Genomic DNA, 19,475 nt, shown 5'->3' on the forward strand with positions numbered 1-19,475 from the left:
TTTATGAGCTATATAAGGGGTAAATATTATTATTCCCATTTTACAGTTAAGAGATGGAGGCAAGGGGAAGATTCACTCTCAGTTCTGGAAATCGAGTTGTAGATTTCTGACTCCAAGATGAAACTTTTAGGGAAAGCCCAAGGAGATATCTGGAATGAATTGAAATAAAATATTTTACTTTTCCCCTGAAAAATAATAAAAGCCTCAGATCAGTTTGTCCATTTCTAATCTTCATTTGCACATAAACAAGTAATTATGCAGTAAGCTCTAGTCCTCTAAAAAAATTAGAATGCTTACCCTTTTAGTGTCTCTGTAAGTTAATATGTATTTTATGTTATAAACAATGATTTGCCTAAAAGAAATAGTTTGTGATTCTTTGTCAAAACCATAAAAAAAATGATAGAGGGATTGAGATAGAGGTCCTGGTAGCTCAGTTCTGTCTTACCCTCCCATCTAACTGCTAGCTGATATTTACTCCATGTAATGTGGTTGGTTATGGTGGGTTTGTGGTCCTGTTGAATTTATCGTTGAAGCTACAGTTTAGCCACATTTTCCAAAGCCACTAAATATAAATAATGGCTTATTTGATTCACTGTTGTTTTGAGAGAATGGAGTAGAGGATTGGTACATGCTGAGTTTATTCTAGAAATAGCTGTGATATAACAGGAAGGAAGGAGGTACACATCCTTTGTAAAAAGATTGAGTGGTTTAGGAAGGCTGGCTCCTTTTCTGATATTGTGCTCTGTTTTTGCCTGTAATTATTATGTGAATGTGAGTGAAGTCCATTGGTTCCGGATACAGATCATCTGGTACTTCTTTTTGTTGTGGAGAATGCTAGAGGCATCAGCCCCAGGCATAATTAGTTATATGAAAGAGCTCACAAAAGTAGAAGGGCCTCATAAGGATTCTTGAGACAACTAGGCAGTATTAAAATTTCTATGACTTTTTTATGCTTTATGAGGGAATAAAAAGAATTCAGTAACATAAATTAATTTTTTCCCAAGCTGTCAACATGGGCTGTGCCCTACTAGCCATACAAATGTGATGTTTACTCTAATTTGTTAATAAAGAAAAAGGCTTCTGGTTAAAAATAACATCTGTCCATTGACAAAAAACAGCTTGCACCATGAAAGGAGTTCTCAGTATATTATAAAAGCTGAGTTTGGCAGGATGTACTTCTTTCGTAAAGTTGTAACAGCTTTTGCTTCTCTGAGGGTTAAAGGGGAGAGAACATGTTTCAGGCAGAGGAAACTTCAACTTGCTGAGTTGTTCTGTGCTGTTAATTTTCCCAGATCTCTCATCCTCCTTTTAATAATACAGTCCAAATTAGAGTCTTCTTAAGTCTCCATTCCTGCAGCTGAAATTCTTAAGTTGAGGTAGTGCTTCCTGCTGCCTTACGGATGGCCAGATTCCCTCTCTATATCATTTTAAGGATGGATTATTGACTTGTTCCTGACTAGAGTAATGTGAAAATTTTAACTGTGTGACCATGTTGTTTCCAGTTGGCACTGGTAATATTCCATTAAAGAAAAAAATATCTTTTTGTTAAAATAAAAATTACATTACTTGGGAAAGGGGACTTTTACCTTTATATTCAGGTTACTGAACCAATATAATTCTCATATTCTGAATTTTGAGAAATGAGATATGTTACAGGCACCATTAGACTTCCTTCCATTCATTCTTTGAGAAATACTGTTTAGCAGAGAGCAAGGAGTAAATATTTTACAGAAAACAATTGCCCTCATCTCATAGAATTTAACTTGGAGGCACTATCAGCTCTTGGAATGGTTACTCATCCTCTGTCCAAGTTTATGTTAGATAATTATTGATGACTGAAAGTGTTTTTCTCCCTCTCTAACTAGACAATATTTTGACTCTGTTGCCAGATAGTCAGCCTGATAATTAACCCATATGCCAATAGATAAATACATTTCCGTAATGTGTGTTTGGAAACTATAATAATGATGGAGACGCTAGGGAGTAAGAAGTAGGAAGGGATACATAGTGGGTCTGGAGAGGTTTTGGATATTGTGAATTATTTAATAGTTGAAATCTAGATACATGGGAACAGTAAAAATGGCAGGCAAAGGAAACCCATCATTAAAAAAATGTATTAAATAAAGGATCTAAGGGTTGTTTTCCCTTGCTGCATTGTAGCTGCCACTTTTCTGTCAAATTATGCCTTTATTGTCTACCCTTATATAAAGGCAGATAGGATTGGGAAATATGACCAGAATTGTAGGTGTTTCTTAATGGGATTTGTATTCGGCTTTAGTGGTTATTCTTTGCATATGTTCCACTCAAACTACTGATCTGTCTCTTCAGAAAAATACATTTTACTCTCAGAAAGAGACACTTTATCACACTATAGGTGGTAGTATGTAATTCAGGGACAGCTTCAAAGGAAGAAAAGTTCTATTATCAATTCAGCTTCAGTGTTAGAACTAAAACCCAGTTCTAATAATGACTTCCTTCACACCTAAACTTTCCTACCTGCTGAGTGCTTTTGCTATTTCATCTACTATGATAATGCTTAAAAGTGAATATGCCACCCTACTCTAGGACTGGTTTCTAAGTAAATAAGTATTAAAATGGTTTTATGGTTATTCTGGTATTAAATCGGAGTATTCACACTTCCAGATACCTTCTTACAGTCTTAACTTCTGTTTTTTTATTTCCCCCTTGGATTGAATTCTATGATGAAAAAAAAGAATTATCCAATCAAGGGCATTTTGGGATGGACCCTGACAGTTTGTAGAGTACTTGTTGCCCATCCTTTTTTATATTTAAAATAAGGTAAATAAATGCTAAAATTCTGCCAAGCAAAGTGCTAAACAGTTCCTTGTGCCATAAAGTCTTCCCTAAATTTTGTCTCCAGCTAAGTATCCACAAGTTCTTTCCCCAGAGTTACCTGTGGAAGTGACCGTCTAATAGATTATCTCTGTGGAATCACAATACCAGCATATAGATTGAGCAGATCATATTAGGCAAAATTGTGTGGTGAAGAGAGCAGGGGATTAGGAGGCCTATGTATCTGTTCCCTGCCATTTCCTAGGCACAGTCCTTGGGCCAATCCATTAACCTCCTTGATCCTCAGTTTCCTCACCATTAAATGGGAATTGAATACCTACCTTATTGCACAGTGCTGTATGAAAGTTTAAATAAGACGATGAATGTGAAATGCTTTGCAAGTTTTGAAAAGCTGTGCCAGTATATGATGGTATCATTTTTACTTTCCTCATTATGTCCTTGTTAGGTAAGGCATGCTCATAGTTAAAACAGGGATTTATCTATTGTGTCCTTTGGGTGTTGTTTCTTAATCATTTACTTCTCAGGTTCTCTCCTCCCCAGTTGAAACATGCATCTTTGCTCTTTTGATCAGTGAGGGAATCTGTCCAACAAAATAAGAGATGACCTAGTGGGGATAAGCTCACTACTGCATGTTTCAGGACCTTTTTTGCTGCAAAGCAGTGCTTTGTGCCCTACCAAGAAAACAGATTTGGAGAGGAAAATGAGGACACCCACAAAAGCATTTTAACTCTCTGTGAATGGTGCTCTATTTTGAATTTGTCTCACATTTCTCTTTCTTTTCTTTGGCTGTCAGCATGTGGCGCACTTGTAGAGGACTTGGATTTTGCTGACTCTGTCATTTCAGAGTAGAATATTTCCTAAAAGTATGGAGAGGATCATTTGTCACTGCCAATATTGGATAAGGAAAAGTCAGAGAAATCTGAAGATGTACTACATCTTTCTAGTTATTGTGCTTGATGGGTGTTCTCCAAAGATTGTTAAGAGTCAGTAGAAATGGAAAGAGAAGAGAGTTTGAAAAAGGAAGATTGAATGACTCATAAGGTGATGCTTTCCTACTCAGTGAAGAAGCTTCTCAGGTTTCTGTGCCAAATAAACTGAACAACTATTTGTCCTTCTCAGTAGTGCGAGTATTCTTCATATTGCCAAGAATATTACCTGTGTTTTGAAGATGAACTCTAGTGCTAACCTTTTAATAAACTAGAATAAACATTTCTCAGTTTCATGTGTATTCAGTCTAATGAAATGTGTTACAGCCTTTGCTTCTTTCCTTTTCCCTTAGGTTCTTGTTCATTCTCTTAGGTCCTAAGGGGAAAGCCAAGTCCTACCATGAGATTGGCAGAGCCATTGCCACCTTGATGTCTGATGAGGTAGGGAAGATGGTGATCTGTGAATGTCTTAGTTGTGTTGTGTTCGTTTGTGTGAATTGACCGTCACAACTGATTCAGTTGGTATTATGTGGTTACTATAATCCCATACATGGAAAACAAACTGATTTCTACACGGTTTTCAATTAGTGAGGGTTGAATTTTGTTTTTGTGTTGAATTCTAACCTCTATGTTAGAACATATTTACCTTTCTTTTTTAAAAAGTTTTCAATTCCTATGACTTATGTGTGTTAAATATTCTTCTAAAAAAGTTCAAATTGGCAGTATTAATTTAAACCATATCGCTTAAAATAGTCATTCTGGGAATTCAAATGTCCCTATATAATATCGTTTCAGGAATGGTGGGTTCTTTAGGAAAATAAAGCATAATAAAATGGATAATGCATTTTTCTTAGGTATCAAAAAAATACATGCTTTATGGTTTTCTTATCTTGTGAAAAAGAACAACAGAAAAACTAAAATGAATTGGCAAACCTTACTGCAGAGTAGTACTTTGGAATTGTGACCTTACTAACTCTCATAACAACTCAACTGTAGTTACACCCATTTTAGATAAGATAAAACTCAGAACTAATCTCATAGTAGGAGAAATAGCATTAGAATATTAGAGCATTGATTTCTGCTTCTGTGTCTTTCTAGTTTAGTTATTTTTTCCAAACATTTTGTTTTGCTTCATTGTTTTTACTTCATGTTTCCATGTAAGTGGAGATAATAGTAGAGGACACGTTTCTCCTTAGTTGTAGTTCTATAGGGTGATTACTCAGATGGTTAACTTTATCCTGGGATTGAGAGCATTGAAGCATAGCTATGCTGGGTCCCCTGCCTCCCACCCCCAACGGAGTTAAGCATCTCAGTGGATTTATTTATTTATTTATTTGTCTGTGTGTATATTTTCATTAAAAAAAATCCTTCCTCCTAAGATGTATCAATTAGAAATGCTTTGATCTGCAAATGTCAAGAAAACCTGACTTGTAGTGGCTTAAACAATTTTGGATTTATATTTCTAACATAAGAAATTTGGTGGTAGGTGGTTGCTGGATTGGGTTTAAGTTGACTGCTTAATGATAAATCAAGAACCAAGGCCCTTGCTTCATGGTTAAGGTGGCTGGAACAGTCAGCTTCAGGCATCTCTGTAGGCAAGAAGAGGGGTGGTGTTGCATCTTTTTCAGGGATTCTAAAGCCTCCCTGGACAGCCTTTCTTTTGTGTCTCCTTGGTTTGAGTCAATCCTCTGCAGGGAAGACTGGAAAAGAGACTCTCTGACCCTCCAACCTTTCTAATGGGAGGCAGCAAGTTAAAATGGGATAGGAGATGGCTGTGTCTGCCACAGATGGTATACTGGCCCTTTGTTTTACTTTTTCCCCAATTCTACAAACCCTGCCCATTAAATATTATTTATTAGCTTTTAGAAATGCTTGTTGTAGGGGAGAAGAGCAGATTTAGAAGCAATCTTTAAGCATAGGTAAGGGTGTTGAACAGGGCCACATTCTCTTTTGGAGATTAAGGAATTTGACTCATGAAATATGAAAGACTTAGATTATTTGTAAAGAATTTTCAGATCGTTGTCTAGGTTAGAAGAATGGAATGATTGACTAGGAGGATTGTATACATTCTGGAAGCTCCTTCTTTGGACCTTTGTATAGAAGGCATAAAGCATTTGCTGCCTTAGATGGTTTAATTGCTGCTTTACCTAAAGATAGATAATCACCCTTTGGTCTATGTGTTGCCAGTATAACCCAGATTTTTTTCTTTTTTTTAATCACCAGCATTATTTGCGTGTTTGAGAGCTACAGTGTTTGCATCTTAACCTGCTCTTAACCCTCAGCTTGAACTTTCTTTTCTTGACTTACCAGCAGTTTGTTTGCTGCCATAGTTTTTATTTCAGGGAAATGAATTTTTGGTAGATATCTCCAAACCATTTTAATCTGGCTTCCATAGCAACTGTATCAGTTTGCGGTACATACCAGTGAGAGATGAAAGACAATGTCATTTTATGATAGTGATAGAAAAAAATCTGGTAAAAGAACACAGTGTTTTCTCATGCTTTTGCCTATGTTCCTTGGGATCATAATCTGAAGACTTCAATGTTTTGGGATAAACTGAATAATAGGAAATATGACAGCATGGTTATGGGAATACACAGTGGATTATGGATTACATTCTTCAGGCTTGACATGGTGGGAGGCATGTGGAGGGTCTACTGTTGGATCAGCACATCTCTGATTATTCTTTAGGTGTTCCATGACATTGCTTATAAAGCAAAAGACAGGCAGGACCTGATTGCTGGCATTGATGAGTTCCTTGATGAAGTAATTGTCCTTCCACCTGGGGAATGGGATCCAACCATCAGGATAGAGCCTCCCAAGAGTCTTCCATCATCTGACAAAAGGTGAATTATCAGGCAGTTAGGAGTTTTCGGTTGCTGGAACATCCCTGGGAAGAGGGTTGTGTTTGGAAGAGGAAGTGGGACCAGGCAACTGCTCTATTCCAAGGGAATCACATATATGCCTTAGTTCACATTCCCCTGACAACTGTAAAATGAGTGTCTTTATGCTGTGATGTTCGTCAGTGATTACAAATTAGAGATCTCAGATTACAGTATTGGAATGTATCACAGAGACTCTGTGGAGATGTTTTGGGGACTCCATACACGTGGAAAGATCCAGTAACTCAAGATGATTTTGAAGTTTAAGAACTTGGGTGAGGGAATTGAGGAGAGGCCATTTAATGGAAATCTGTTGTTTCCAAGGTGAAAGTTTCCCTCTTAAACAGTATGCAATTCATTCAGTGTTTCCATTCATCTAGTCATTTGTCTTAGCTTTAAATATAACACTTAAGAATTGTCTATTAGGATAGCAGAAAGGAATAATTTTTCTTCCAAATGTTTTTACTCCATCTCTCCTTCAGCCAGTGCATGAAGAAGAAAAATGAAATAAATTAATGTTCTCTTGGGCCCTGTTATCTTGCTTAGAAAGAATATGTACTCAGGTGGAGAGAATGTTCAGATGAATGGAGACACACCTCATGATGGAGGCCATGGAGGAGGAGGACATGGGGATTGTGAAGAATTGCAGCGAACTGGACGGTAACTAATGGATTGATCCTTTTGCCATTCATGATGAGGCTCTCCTTTATAGAAATTTTCATTCTTTTTCTATCAGCATTTTATTAACTGGATTGTTCATTTGTTCATCCCATAAATATTTATAATGTATCTGTTAGTCCCAGGTGCTGGGGTAGAGCAATGAATGAAACAAAAATCCCTGCCCTTATGGGGGATTACTTTGTAGTTGTAGGAGACAAACAATAAAAAACAAATAAATGGTTTATGGGGAAAAATAAAGCAGAAATAGGGAGTTTTGTGATGGAAGAAGGTATTTCAGTTTTAGACAGGGTGATTAGAGACCTTCAGAGAAGCGGACATTTGAGGAAAGTCCTGAAGGTGGTGGAAATCTGACCATGTAGATGTGGGGGTGGGGAGGAGTGTTCCAAGCAGAGAGGACAGCAACACAGTGTGCATTGTGTGTGTCAGAACCAGCGAGAAGGCCAGTGTGACTGGGAGTGGAGTGAGTGAGGGCGAGTCTTAGAGAAAGGGTCGGAGAAAGAGCTCGTGAGTATGTGGCAGGAAGATCGATTCATGTGCCATTTTTCCTGTTTCCGTTTCCTGCTTGCTAAAGCAAATGCCATGCAATGGGTTGGTATAAACAACAGGAATTTATTGGCTCACAGTTTTGAGGCTTGGAGAAATTCAAAATTAAGGTGTCATCAGAAAGATGCTTTCTTCCAGAAGACTGTGGTGTTCTAGGGCTGGATGCCAGAGATCCTTGGCCCTTGGTTTTCCTGTCACATGGCAATAGCAGCCTTTCCTGGCTTCTTGGTTCCACTGACTTCCAGCTTCTCGCTGCTCCCTGTGGCTTTCTCTCCCTGTGTCTGAATTTCATTCTGCTTATAAAGGACTCCAGTATTTGAATTAAAACCCATCCTCATTCGGGTGGGCCACACCTTAACTGAAGTAACCTCATCAAAAGGTCCTACTCACAATGGGTTCACACAGGAATGAATTAATCTAAGAACATGTTTTTCTGGGGTACATACAGCTCCAAGCCACCACACTTCCTCATCTGGCTTTAATGATTCCATCTTCCCTGTATATTCACTCAAAAATGAGTAATTTGTTAGGGAAATGAGTAACTCACAAGTCACTTTTCTTTCTTCTTAGTTTGCAACTGGGAATTCAGGTTTCCCGGATTGCTTTGGTTAAATTGCTTTTCATAATAATAATTCTTTCTACACTATTGAGTTCTCCATTTCATTTTGGTTTAAGTAGGATAGTCATTTTATGAAAGTATGACTCTTTTCTAAGCATGGCAGTCTTTTGAAAACACAAAAGTATGTCATTTTGATATGAAATTGAATATGAATGAGATTAAGTTCTTTCTATCATCTGATGACCCACTTAGTTTCTCTCTCAAATTAAGAGGAATTTCTTCTCTTCCTTTTATTCCTTTCTTAAAGAATAGAGAGCATCAAACCTCTCCCTCTCCTTTTTTTCTGAATAATTCTTTATAAACTATTTCCATAGAAATATCCTTTTCCTTTTCTAGAGATCTGAGTAGTGGGATCTAATTTTTTAAAAAAATTTAATCAGACTGTAATTTCATTCTTCCATATTTTGCCCTTCATACATGCATTGAATGTCTGCAGCCTGCCTGGCACCATGCACAACCCGTGCATGCCAAGACAACTGAGACAGGGCACTGAGGTGCAGCTCAGGTGTAGCAGCACACAGAGAGACAGACAAACCTGATAAAGTATGATAACCCAGAGTTATACTCAAATGGAGGTTCAAGACATGAGAGAGCTGTTGAACTCTGAGTGAGGGCATTCTAGGCAGAAGGAATGGTTTGGGGAAGGCTGAGACCTGAGATTTGGCTGGGAAGGGCAGTTGACAAAAGCGTAGGTGAGGATGTCTGCTGATGTTCACTGTGAGGCTCAGCTTACGATATTCTTTCACCACACACTTGCATGGTTCCCTACTTGGTTCCTTGCCCCATATCTCCTTCTTGGGAGGCCACCTCTGGCCATTCTATCTAAAATTTCAACCACTACTCCTCCAATGACTTATAACCCTCTTTTCTGCTTAATTTTTCCCCTAGATTTTTAGTGCTCTCCCTTTTACTTATTTATCTTGTTTATTGTCTGTCCTTCCACAGAAGGTAAACTCCAAGAGGGCAGAGATTTTTGTCTGTGTGGTTCACTGCTGTCTCTCCAGCACTCAGAGTATTGCCTTGGCACGTTGCAGGTGATCAATAAACATGTATTGAGTGATTGATTGATTGAATGAGTGAATAGGGCTGGAAAGAAAGCCATGGCAAGATTATAAAGGGCCTTATATAATTTGCTCACACATTTAGGCTTTTTTCTCTAGGCAGTGAGAAATTTTAATTCATCAACACAGTGCACACTCCTCTGAAGACCAACTGGATAGCCTTTAGGGAATGTGACACCTTATTTGGTGCCCAAAAAAGAGAATTGGAAGCACATTCATTTCTCTGCAGTTTACTGGCTTCATCTTAAGTGGTCAAATATAGTGTCTTGTCGCTGATTCAAGCATTTTAAGTACAATTTCTTTGTGGTTTGGTGAGTTATCTCTTGGATTATTTGATGGTAATTTGTTTTACATTGTCACATGTTTGCTTTCTCTTTGCCTAGGTTCTGTGGTGGACTAATTAAGGACCTAAAGAGGAAAGCACCATTTTTTGCCAGTGATTTTTATGATGCTTTAAATATTCAAGCTCTTTCAGCAATTCTCTTCATTTATCTGGCAACTGTAACTAATGCTATCACTTTTGGAGGACTGCTTGGGGATGCCACTGACAACATGCAGGTGGGTATGGTTTTAGGGAGGACACAAATAGTACAACCCAGATTGCCTTCCTCACCCCTACAGCTCAGTTAGAAGCAGATGGCCTTTCAGTTACTCAGCGTGATTTTCTTTCTTTTGCTGGATGCTGCATTCTGGCCTGCTGCTGTATTTCCAGCATTTTAGTAATTACAAAAATAGCTTGATGAAATCTGGCTTGAGTCACAAGTTGGGAAAAAAAGGGAAGGAAATGAGGATATACAATTCTATTTGGGCAAAAGCATATCAGCTGTTTCAATTTTATGCAGTGCACAGGGTTTAGATCTGTCACTACCTTGAGTGTCTGGCTATGTACTATTAAACTTGATGATCACATTCTTTTTGGGAATGCATGATTAGCTCCATTTTACACGTGAGCAAATAGTTATCAAACAATTGAGTGATTTTCTCAAGGTTGAATTTGCATATCTAATGGTAGATCCAGGCTGGAGTTCAGCATTAATACATACAAGCCATGAGTTGTTTCTCCTGTATCTGGATCTGCATCTCATTAAGCTTGACTTATTGAGCTGACTTGACTTATTTTGTACCAACAAAATTTGTTGGTTACTTTGCAGGTAGCATTTGCTTTCTTTTTGCACCAATCAAACCCAGTTTCAGTGGTAGAAAAGATATTTTAAATTTCCTGAGTCAGTAAAATAGGTAAAAAATAACTTTTAGTAGATGCATTCATTTTAAAAAAAGAAAGGCATTGTACTAAGTGCTGAATACAGAGTTGTGAATGAAACTGAGTCTGATGGAAAGAACCAGATCTGAGCCACTTTCAAGCCCTGTCCTTCCATATCAGAACTTACTACTGCTTAAACTATATGACGTTCTTAAGTGCGAGTTTATTTTAAAAATTCAGCTGATTCCAGAGGATTGCTTTTTCTTCTGCTGCTGCTTTCTTTCCTGGGCAAATTCATGTTCTACATTTCTGCCTAAATACAAAAATGAGATGGAAACTATCTGTAACATCTAGGTTGACCCAAGTACAAAGAGTAAAATTACTTTCAAAAATGTATTTTACTTTAAGTGTACTTTCATCTTTTAGCCCTTATCAATTGCTGCATAAAATATAACCCAAAAACTTAACCAGGGACTTAACCATTTAGAACAACCATTTTACGACTACCTCTCATGGTTTCGGAAGCTGATGGTCTCAGCTGGGCAGTTTTCACTTGGGTCCCTCATTCTGGCACAGCTGTCATCAGATGCCAGCTGAAGTTGGAGTCATCTGAAGGCTTCTTTACTGACATGTGTGATGCCTGGGCCAGGCTGATTGTTACAGCTGGGGCCTACTTGGACCTCTCTCTTTCCACACTACTTTTCCATGTGGCTAGCTTGGGCTTTCTCACAGCATGGCAGTCAAAGAGTAGCTTGGCTATTTACATAGTACTTGGCTTTCCCCAGAGCAGGTGTTCCAAGAGACCACAGAGGAAGTTACACAACCTGTGTTGACTTAGCCTCTTAAAAGAAAGCATCCTTGGTACTATATTTTATGGTTGAAGTATTATTGGAAGCTGGCTACCACTGCTCTCCTCCTCCTATTCCATATGGCTTTTTGTTAAAACTACTTAAAAGTAACATACATTTTAGAACACAACTCATTTTTGTACTATAAATTATTGTGGTTTATAATATGTAGACAGATACAATTGTGTCATACTTATTATCATTGTAATATTATGTTGTACTAAAATGTTGTCTTCATTATTTCTGAATAGAAACCACAATGGAAAAACAATGAAAAATCTTAGCTACGTGACAAGGTTCTCATGTGCAAATTGTTTATGCCCCATTCCTGCAAACCCCATTTGACTTTTCTGATTTGCACCAAATTAGATGGGTGGAGCATTGGATAATAAAAGGAAACATAGACCTCCTGGACAATTGAATAAATATATTTGGTGGATAAAATTCAAAAGCACTGAAGGAAGGAAAATAGTCCCAAAGGAATCCCACAAAAATAGGGAGATAGGTATGGCATGACAGAAAAATATCTGGGGTCATGTAAACTTTGTTGGAGTGAACCAGCAATGTTGTATAGTATGTATGACACTGCTACTATATGCAAAAGTAGTATCGCATGTAGGAGCCATGAAGTGTTTTTTCTATAGCTGAATCATGTTGTAGATAATTTGGATACAGTGTAACTGAAACTGATCGGAAGACTGAAACATAGCACCTATTAGGAAAGACTAACTGTATTGGATTCAGTTAGCACAAGGAATGGTTTGCAGATTTAAATGCGTGCAGAGGCCAAGCAGGCCTCATAAATCAGAGAGGAGAGTTGGGTGGGGATTCTGATGCCCCCTGAGAGCCCAAGCCCCATAATCAGGGGGCAGTTGCCAGCTTTGCTTGTTCACATGTGAACATGCACCAGTGTTCTTCATTTTCTGTTTTTTGAAGAGAGGCTGGAAATTCAAAGTCTGTGTGAAATCTGGCGACTTTTAAATATTGACAGCTGATTAACATATTAAAAGTAGCATTGTGCTGGCCAAAGAACAACCATCTTTGTATTACCTGTGAGAGACCTGTGATATGGGGAGTAGAAACCAAGTGTAATAGGATTCAGGCATGCAGTGTATGAAAAGAGTGGGTTTTTGCCTGTGTTTGCTCTACTGATTAGATAAGAAAAAATAAATTAGATTGTAACAGTGATGTCAGTAATAGAACTTTTATAAAATCTGATCTACCATGAAATGAGGTATTTATTTTTCATCCAAATGATTGGTATAATGAGTAACTAAGATAGATTATTCAAGAAAACAAGTGGAAAAGAAAGTCCTAGGAAAGTACTACAAGGCCAGCATGAAGAAGATAAGTCATGCAACCACATGTTAAGAAAATAAAAGGAAGTTCTAATTAATAAGTACTAGAGGCTTTTGAGAGGGTAGGAAGATCAAAATCGTTTTCTTTCAGAGTATATAGGGATTTGTGTGTGTGTGTGTGTGTGTGTGTGTGTGTGTGTGTATGTGCAGATAATTTTTAAACCAGTTTTTTCATGGACCTTCTTTTCATTGAGATGAGGACATTATAACACTTCCTATGTGTTAGTTTATTGCCTTTTAGTAACTGAATTGAAATGTTTTGCAACCTCATAAAGCTTAGCTTAACAATACTGCATCTGAAACTAGGGATAAGGTCTGTTAAAGTCTGTTGTTGATCCCTCCTGGGGGAATTAATTTCTATATGAGTGAGTTTTGGGGAAAGTAAAGGATTCTACTCTGTGATATAAGTAGCTAAAATAGGTATTTTTCTCCTCAGTTATAAATAACATTGCAAAGGCCTTGCTGGTGGAATAAGATGTTTTCTGGGCTTGGAAGATTTCAGGAGAATCATAAGTGCTTTCAGTGAGTCAGGATGCTTAATGTTAGACTAAAATGACCATTTTCTGAATGTTACTCCTGAGATTTGATGTAACTTAAAACATCCAATTCAAACCCTTGAGCATATTTGCCTGAAATAATTTGGTTATTTCATAAATAGATTTTGTAACTTCCATTGATAATTTCACAGAAGTTGCAGAATCTTTATTGCTTTTTAAAATTTGTGTGAATAAAAATATTTAAAGATTTTTTTTTCTCATTTCTGTAGCCATTTTCCTTTAAAAAATGTGTTATCCGTAAGTCCTCCTCTGCCCTAAAGTTTCATATTTCTAGTAGTCATGGTAGGTGGCAGAAACAATGAAAGAGAGGCATAGAAAATTAATGATTGTCAATATATATTTGTTGCACCAAATAATCCATTTTTAATTACTTTTGGGTAGAATAATGCTATTAGCAAATGGGTTTATAGATCTAAACACTGGGTTTACAGATGCAAAATAATCTGTGTAAATAGGAATTTGCTAGTACATACATACACGCACACACCCAAGTCAATAGTCATGTATCTGAGTAATTTTACTTATTTCCTAATAATTTTAGATACCCTAGTATTTACATAGGAACATTTCAAATAGGAAAACAGTCTACGTATAACCAGTGTATTAGCTTTTCTTGCAATGGTAAATGACATAGATTGGTATAGTTTTGACTATTTTAATACCAGGGAATGAGGTGGTTTAATGTGTCAAAGAGTATCCCATAACTGAAGGGGTATATACTTCAACATACAGAAGTTTTGATGCTCTGACAGAAGTCTTGACGTGGCATCAGGACAACAAAATGTTTTATGGATTTGATGCTGAGGCCCAGGTCATTTAATATATTTATGGCAGAGATTGATTCATTCCTTTGCAAATGTTTATCATCTACTATGTGCCAGACACTATTTAAAATGTTACAGGTACACATAATTGAGCAAAACTCTTAAGAATCCCTGTTCTGATGGCATTTACAGTCTAAAGTGTTGATGAAAACAATTTTTCTTTAACCCTAGTAAATCCCAGTGATGTGCAGTGGGCTTATTTAAGGGGGAAGTCCTCTGGCTTCATTCGGCTTTCTGAACACTAGACTGGGACTAGGCAGCAAAGCATTGGCACAGCCTGAAGTGATCTGCAGTTATATCACATGCCTTCATAAATGTGGCAGTGGGTTATTCTGAAAAGCATGGGCAGCTCAAATGAGTCAACTGCAAAGAGTGTTTCTGCTTTTAAAGGCAGGAAACTCAGAGGTGGTTCACAGAGGGCCTTTATTTTCAGACTACAAATAGACATGGGCACTGGGTAGAAACGTGTTGTGAAAACACAGATGAGTCACCATACTGCTGTTGTCTAAGCAAACTTTTGTGCCAGCTTCTGTTCAGGAGGTCTTGCCTGCTCAAAGACAGGAGTCTACATTGCACATTTATTTCAGAGCTGAAATATATGTATACTTTCAGTGAAAATATAAGAATAAACGAACAAAATTTTTCCTCATTAGAAGATTTTGTGAGCTATGTGTATCATTTCCAATAGAAGTATGTTCAAAATGAAATAGTCAAGGCTATGATGGCCCCAAGTATAATCCAAATTATGGTGGCAGTGTAGATGCCTGGAAGAATTTTCCAAATTGGCACAGAAATTTTGACCATCAGACTGCTTTGAGAGGGCTCTGGGGCTTACAGAGAAAGCATTAACAGATTCCTTGTTACCTGTGGGCAATTAAAGTTTAGCTTGGGCTGCTGGGAGTAACTGAGTCACTTTGCCAAGAGTTGACCTTACATTAATCTGAGACTCAGCCCTGACTTGTGACTGTTTCCTGTTCCTAGAGCTCAGTGTCAAAGGATTAGAGTATAAGCTTTTTGAGGCTGGCAATTGTACAGCATTCTCATTGTGCTTTTCCATAAGTCACACCTTCATAATGCTCTGGTCCCTCTGCCATCCTGCCAAATAAACAAAGGCTTTTCAGCATCACCATACTACAAACATGTGCCTTCCACAACTACATTCTCTGTGATCTTCTCATTCCATCATATTTATATTCTTGGTTGCTGAGCAAGTACACCATTTTATTCATTTAGACATTTCTAAATGGTAAATGTTTTAAATGTTGATATGGTAAATGTTTTAAATGTTGATAAGATTGTAGCATAAATATATATAATCACCAGAATTTATTACAGTTATGGGTTTTTCATTCAGAGTACTAGCCAGAATAGAACCTTGATATCAAACTAAATCAACAAATACTTAGGGATTTCTTGTTCTGTGGACATGACACTGATACAAAGAACACTTTTTGATATTCTGAAGTAAGTCCTTTTGTTATTTAAGAATTGTTCTTAGTTTTATGGGGCATAGAAATGAGTTTTAATTTGAATCTGCATTGTTGATTGTGAATGACTGAACACACTTTAGAGTGAAGACTAAGTGAAGAAAGTAATTTTATTTTTTTACACGAGTAAATGTAGTCCTGTTTTCACAAACCTCTTAGCAAAAGAATACAGTAAGATTTTTAGAATTATGTGAATTTGTTGATATTTTTGGAGCCCGCCACAACACATTTTAGGGGAACTTGTCTTATAGTAGGAAACATTTATAGCTGACATACCTAAATTTGAGGCTTTATTTTAACATACTGCTGTGCTGAGAATATTTCATCAACCTTCTTAATTTGGAAATATATCATTTCTTGTTCATATGTAATGTTCCTTGACAAGGCAGACGACTTTTACCAAGCTTATCATATGCAATTTATAATTGTAATATTAAAGCAAATTGATAACTATACTGAGGACTATACAATAATTTCAATTTACCTAAGTGTTGCACTTTGGCATGAAAATATATTTCTTCCTTGAAATGGAAATATAAGGTGACTGGTTAGTCTGCACAGATACATATTCCTGTTTCAGAAAGTTAGGTAGATATAGTCTGTTGCAGTGATTAGGTTGTTTTGGTAAGCAAAATTAAATAAGCTTATTTAATGACAAAGTGAGGGACTCTGACATGACTTCCAGGGATGAACCTGGACCCGACATCATGGGATTGAGAAAGCCTTCTTGACCAAAAGGAGGAAGAGAAATGAAACAAAATAAAGTTACAGTGGCTGAGAGATTTCAAATAGTGTTGAGGGGTTATTCTGGAGGTTATTCTTATGCATTATATAGATACCCCTTTTCAGCTTTTAGTTTTTTGGACTAGCTAGAAGGAAATACCTGAAATTGTTGAACTGCAACCCAGTAACCTTGATTTTTGAAGATGCTTGTGTGACTATGCGATTGTGAAGACCTTGTGGTTCACATTCCCTTTATCCAGTGTATGGACAGATGAGTAGCAAAATGGGAACAGAAGGTAAATGAATAATAGGGGAGATGGGGGGTGGGATGTTTTGGGTGTTCTACTTGACTTGTGCTTTTATTTATTTATTTATTTATTTATTTTTTGGAGTAATGAAAATGTTCAGAAATTGAACAATGCTGTGTTGTTAACAATATTTCCATTCTTGGTGATTATCTACTTAGTGTAAGTTCTAGTGGAATGATTGGATATGCTCATTTTATATTTTGATATTTATTGTCAAATTTCACTCTATGAAACTTCTCCCAATTTAGACTTGTAACAATAATACACAAGAGGACCTGCTTGTCCTCACCCTTGTAAAATTGGATTTTGTTCCATCTTTCCATTTTTGTCATTTATTGGGTAGAAAAATGATGGCTCATTATTATTTAATTCAAATTTCTTTTATTTTTAGTGAGTGTGAATATCCTTTCATATTCTTATTGACTATACCTTTTTTATAAACTGCCTAGTTGTGTTGTGTCCCTGGTGTATTTTCCTTTTGGGGTATTAGTCTTTTTCTCATTGAATTGTAAGAACTCTTCGTATAGTAAGGATGGTTTTCCTTTCCTTGTCACCAATATTGTAAGTATATTCTCCCTAGACCAATGATTTTTAGGAATGCGGAAACTGGCAATGAACTCTGTAGGGCAGGCTGGAAGACAGGAAACTCAGGCAGAACTTGATGCTGCAGTCTTGAGGCAATGATTTGTTCTTCTCAAGAAACCTCAGCTTTTGCTCTTACGGCCTTCAGCTGATCAGATGAAGCCCACCTGCAAAATCAAGGATAGTCTCTGTTACTTAAAGTCAGCTAATTGTACATGTTAACTCCATGTACAAAATACCTTCACAGCAACACCTGGATTAGTGTTTGATTAAATAGCTGAGTACTAGAGCCTAGCAGAGTTGACACATAAAAGTAGCCATCACAGTTCATAAACTTTACTTATGATTTCTTTTACTGTATAGATTTTAATTTTTGTGGAGTTAAAAATCTTCATAATTTTCTTTTATAAATTTCTTATTTTCATAATATTAAAACTTTGACAGGCTTTCTCTACCTTAAGATTAGAAAAATATTTACCCACATATTTTAGTTTTTTATATTTTAATTTAAATTTTTTTTTGGAATTTATTTTTGAGTAATATCATCCTGGCATTCAGTGATAGACACTTCAAATGATCTAGATATATATTCACAGCTTTCAAACAAAAAAATATTGTAAAGCGTCCCTGTCTTGTCCATCTGTTTTATTAGACTTGGAATAGAAACTCTTTGGGTAAAGTTTTGGCAGGGAGATAATTTGCCTTCTTTTTGTCTGTTCCTTCTGGAGAGTAGAAACAGAAATCCTGTTTATGACGACAAAGCACTTTAGGCAGAGTAGATGGCAATAAGAATTTGGCAGCTGTGATCCGTCAGGAAAGAAATCACTGATTTATAGGCTCTAGCTACACAGGTGAAATAAAAAATGAGGGTTATGTGTCCAATTTTCTTCCCCAGTGTAGATTAATGGTGTGTGTAAGCAATTGTTAACAGTGCTAGCAGGTAATTCTTGGAGGAGGAAGGGAATTTGCTTGAATTAAGTCAGTGCACCTTAAATTCGGGCCACATGAGAATCACCTGGGGAACTTTGAAAAAATACTGATTCCCCTGGCCTCATCCTCAGAGATACTGCTTTAATTGTTCAAGGTAGAGATATATATGTTGTGATAAATGTCACAAGTATCATGTGATGTTAGTTTGAGAAGCACTGATTTAGATACTTGCATAATTTCTCCATATATTTTGATCATATGATTTGGCTTATGCTGTTGACCTGACATCAAAACTCATCCAAGTTGATTCAGCTCTGATTATTTCTAGTGGCCACCTTTAAAAGGTATTAGGCTGCATCATTGTTCTTGGCTAAATTTCAGATTTGAAGACTCATCTAGAAAAATTAAATTCTATTATTCAACATTCTGCCCAGTTCATGTAAATCTCCACCACCACTACCTAAAATTTCTCTTTTTATGGCTAGAAACATTTTATATTAAATTTAAAAACTTGAAATATAACAATAATATTTGTGGATGCTTTATTATTTAATGCCACTGAAATATTACATTTCCATGTTTTACTGGGATGAAAGTTGTCAGAAAAATAGGAAATGTTTTCTTTTCTTGGGAAAGTATGCCACTTTTCTCTTAGCCTTTACTTCTTTTTCTTCTATTGTTACCACCCTAGACAGGGTTTCAGTTATTAATCGAACTAATAAATTCCTCAATAAAATTGACATAAAACAACAAGTCATTCTTTGCTGTTATATGAAGATACTACTAAATGCAATGAAGTCAAAATTGACAGCAAAAATTTTTTTAAAAGTCTTTTCTTGAATGTGCTTACCTTACATTCGCCATGACATGGTGGTAAGCACCCTCTGACAGCCTTCTCACGTAGCTTAAAGACATAAAATGTTGCTGTTACAAATCATGGTTGAATTTTTTTTTTTTAACATCTTGCTCCTATGGTCTGATTGCTTGTGCTTGATGTACTTTTCTGGGGCTTATGATGATTTTCTTTACTGTTTTGAAAAACAGGGACCATCTTTGGTTTAACGTCATACTCTCATATAAGCAGAAAAATATTCACAGATTATTTGGGATGAAGATTAGACTTCACTGCTG

At 36.7% G+C, this 19,475-nt stretch overlaps 1 protein-coding gene across 5 annotated transcripts in view; it reads left to right on the top strand.

Annotated features, from left to right (window-relative positions):
• The window catches only part of SLC4A4 (solute carrier family 4 member 4), a 442,709-nt gene that overhangs the window by 316,024 nt on the left and 107,210 nt on the right, over positions 1-19,475 (top strand). For all 5 annotated transcript variants that reach the window (XM_037829942.1, XM_037829943.1, XM_037829941.1 and 2 more), the window contains 4 exons: positions 4,094-4,181; positions 6,432-6,586; positions 7,169-7,282; positions 9,910-10,084. In XM_037829942.1, the coding sequence (XP_037685870.1) occupies positions 4,094-4,181; positions 6,432-6,586; positions 7,169-7,282; positions 9,910-10,084 (532 nt within the window). The remainder of the gene's footprint in view (positions 1-4,093; positions 4,182-6,431; positions 6,587-7,168; positions 7,283-9,909; positions 10,085-19,475) is intronic.

The sequence above is a fragment of the Choloepus didactylus genome, chromosome 3 (genome assembly GCF_015220235.1).
Source record: "Choloepus didactylus isolate mChoDid1 chromosome 3, mChoDid1.pri, whole genome shotgun sequence".
Lineage (NCBI taxonomy): Eukaryota > Metazoa > Chordata > Mammalia > Pilosa > Megalonychidae > Choloepus > Choloepus didactylus.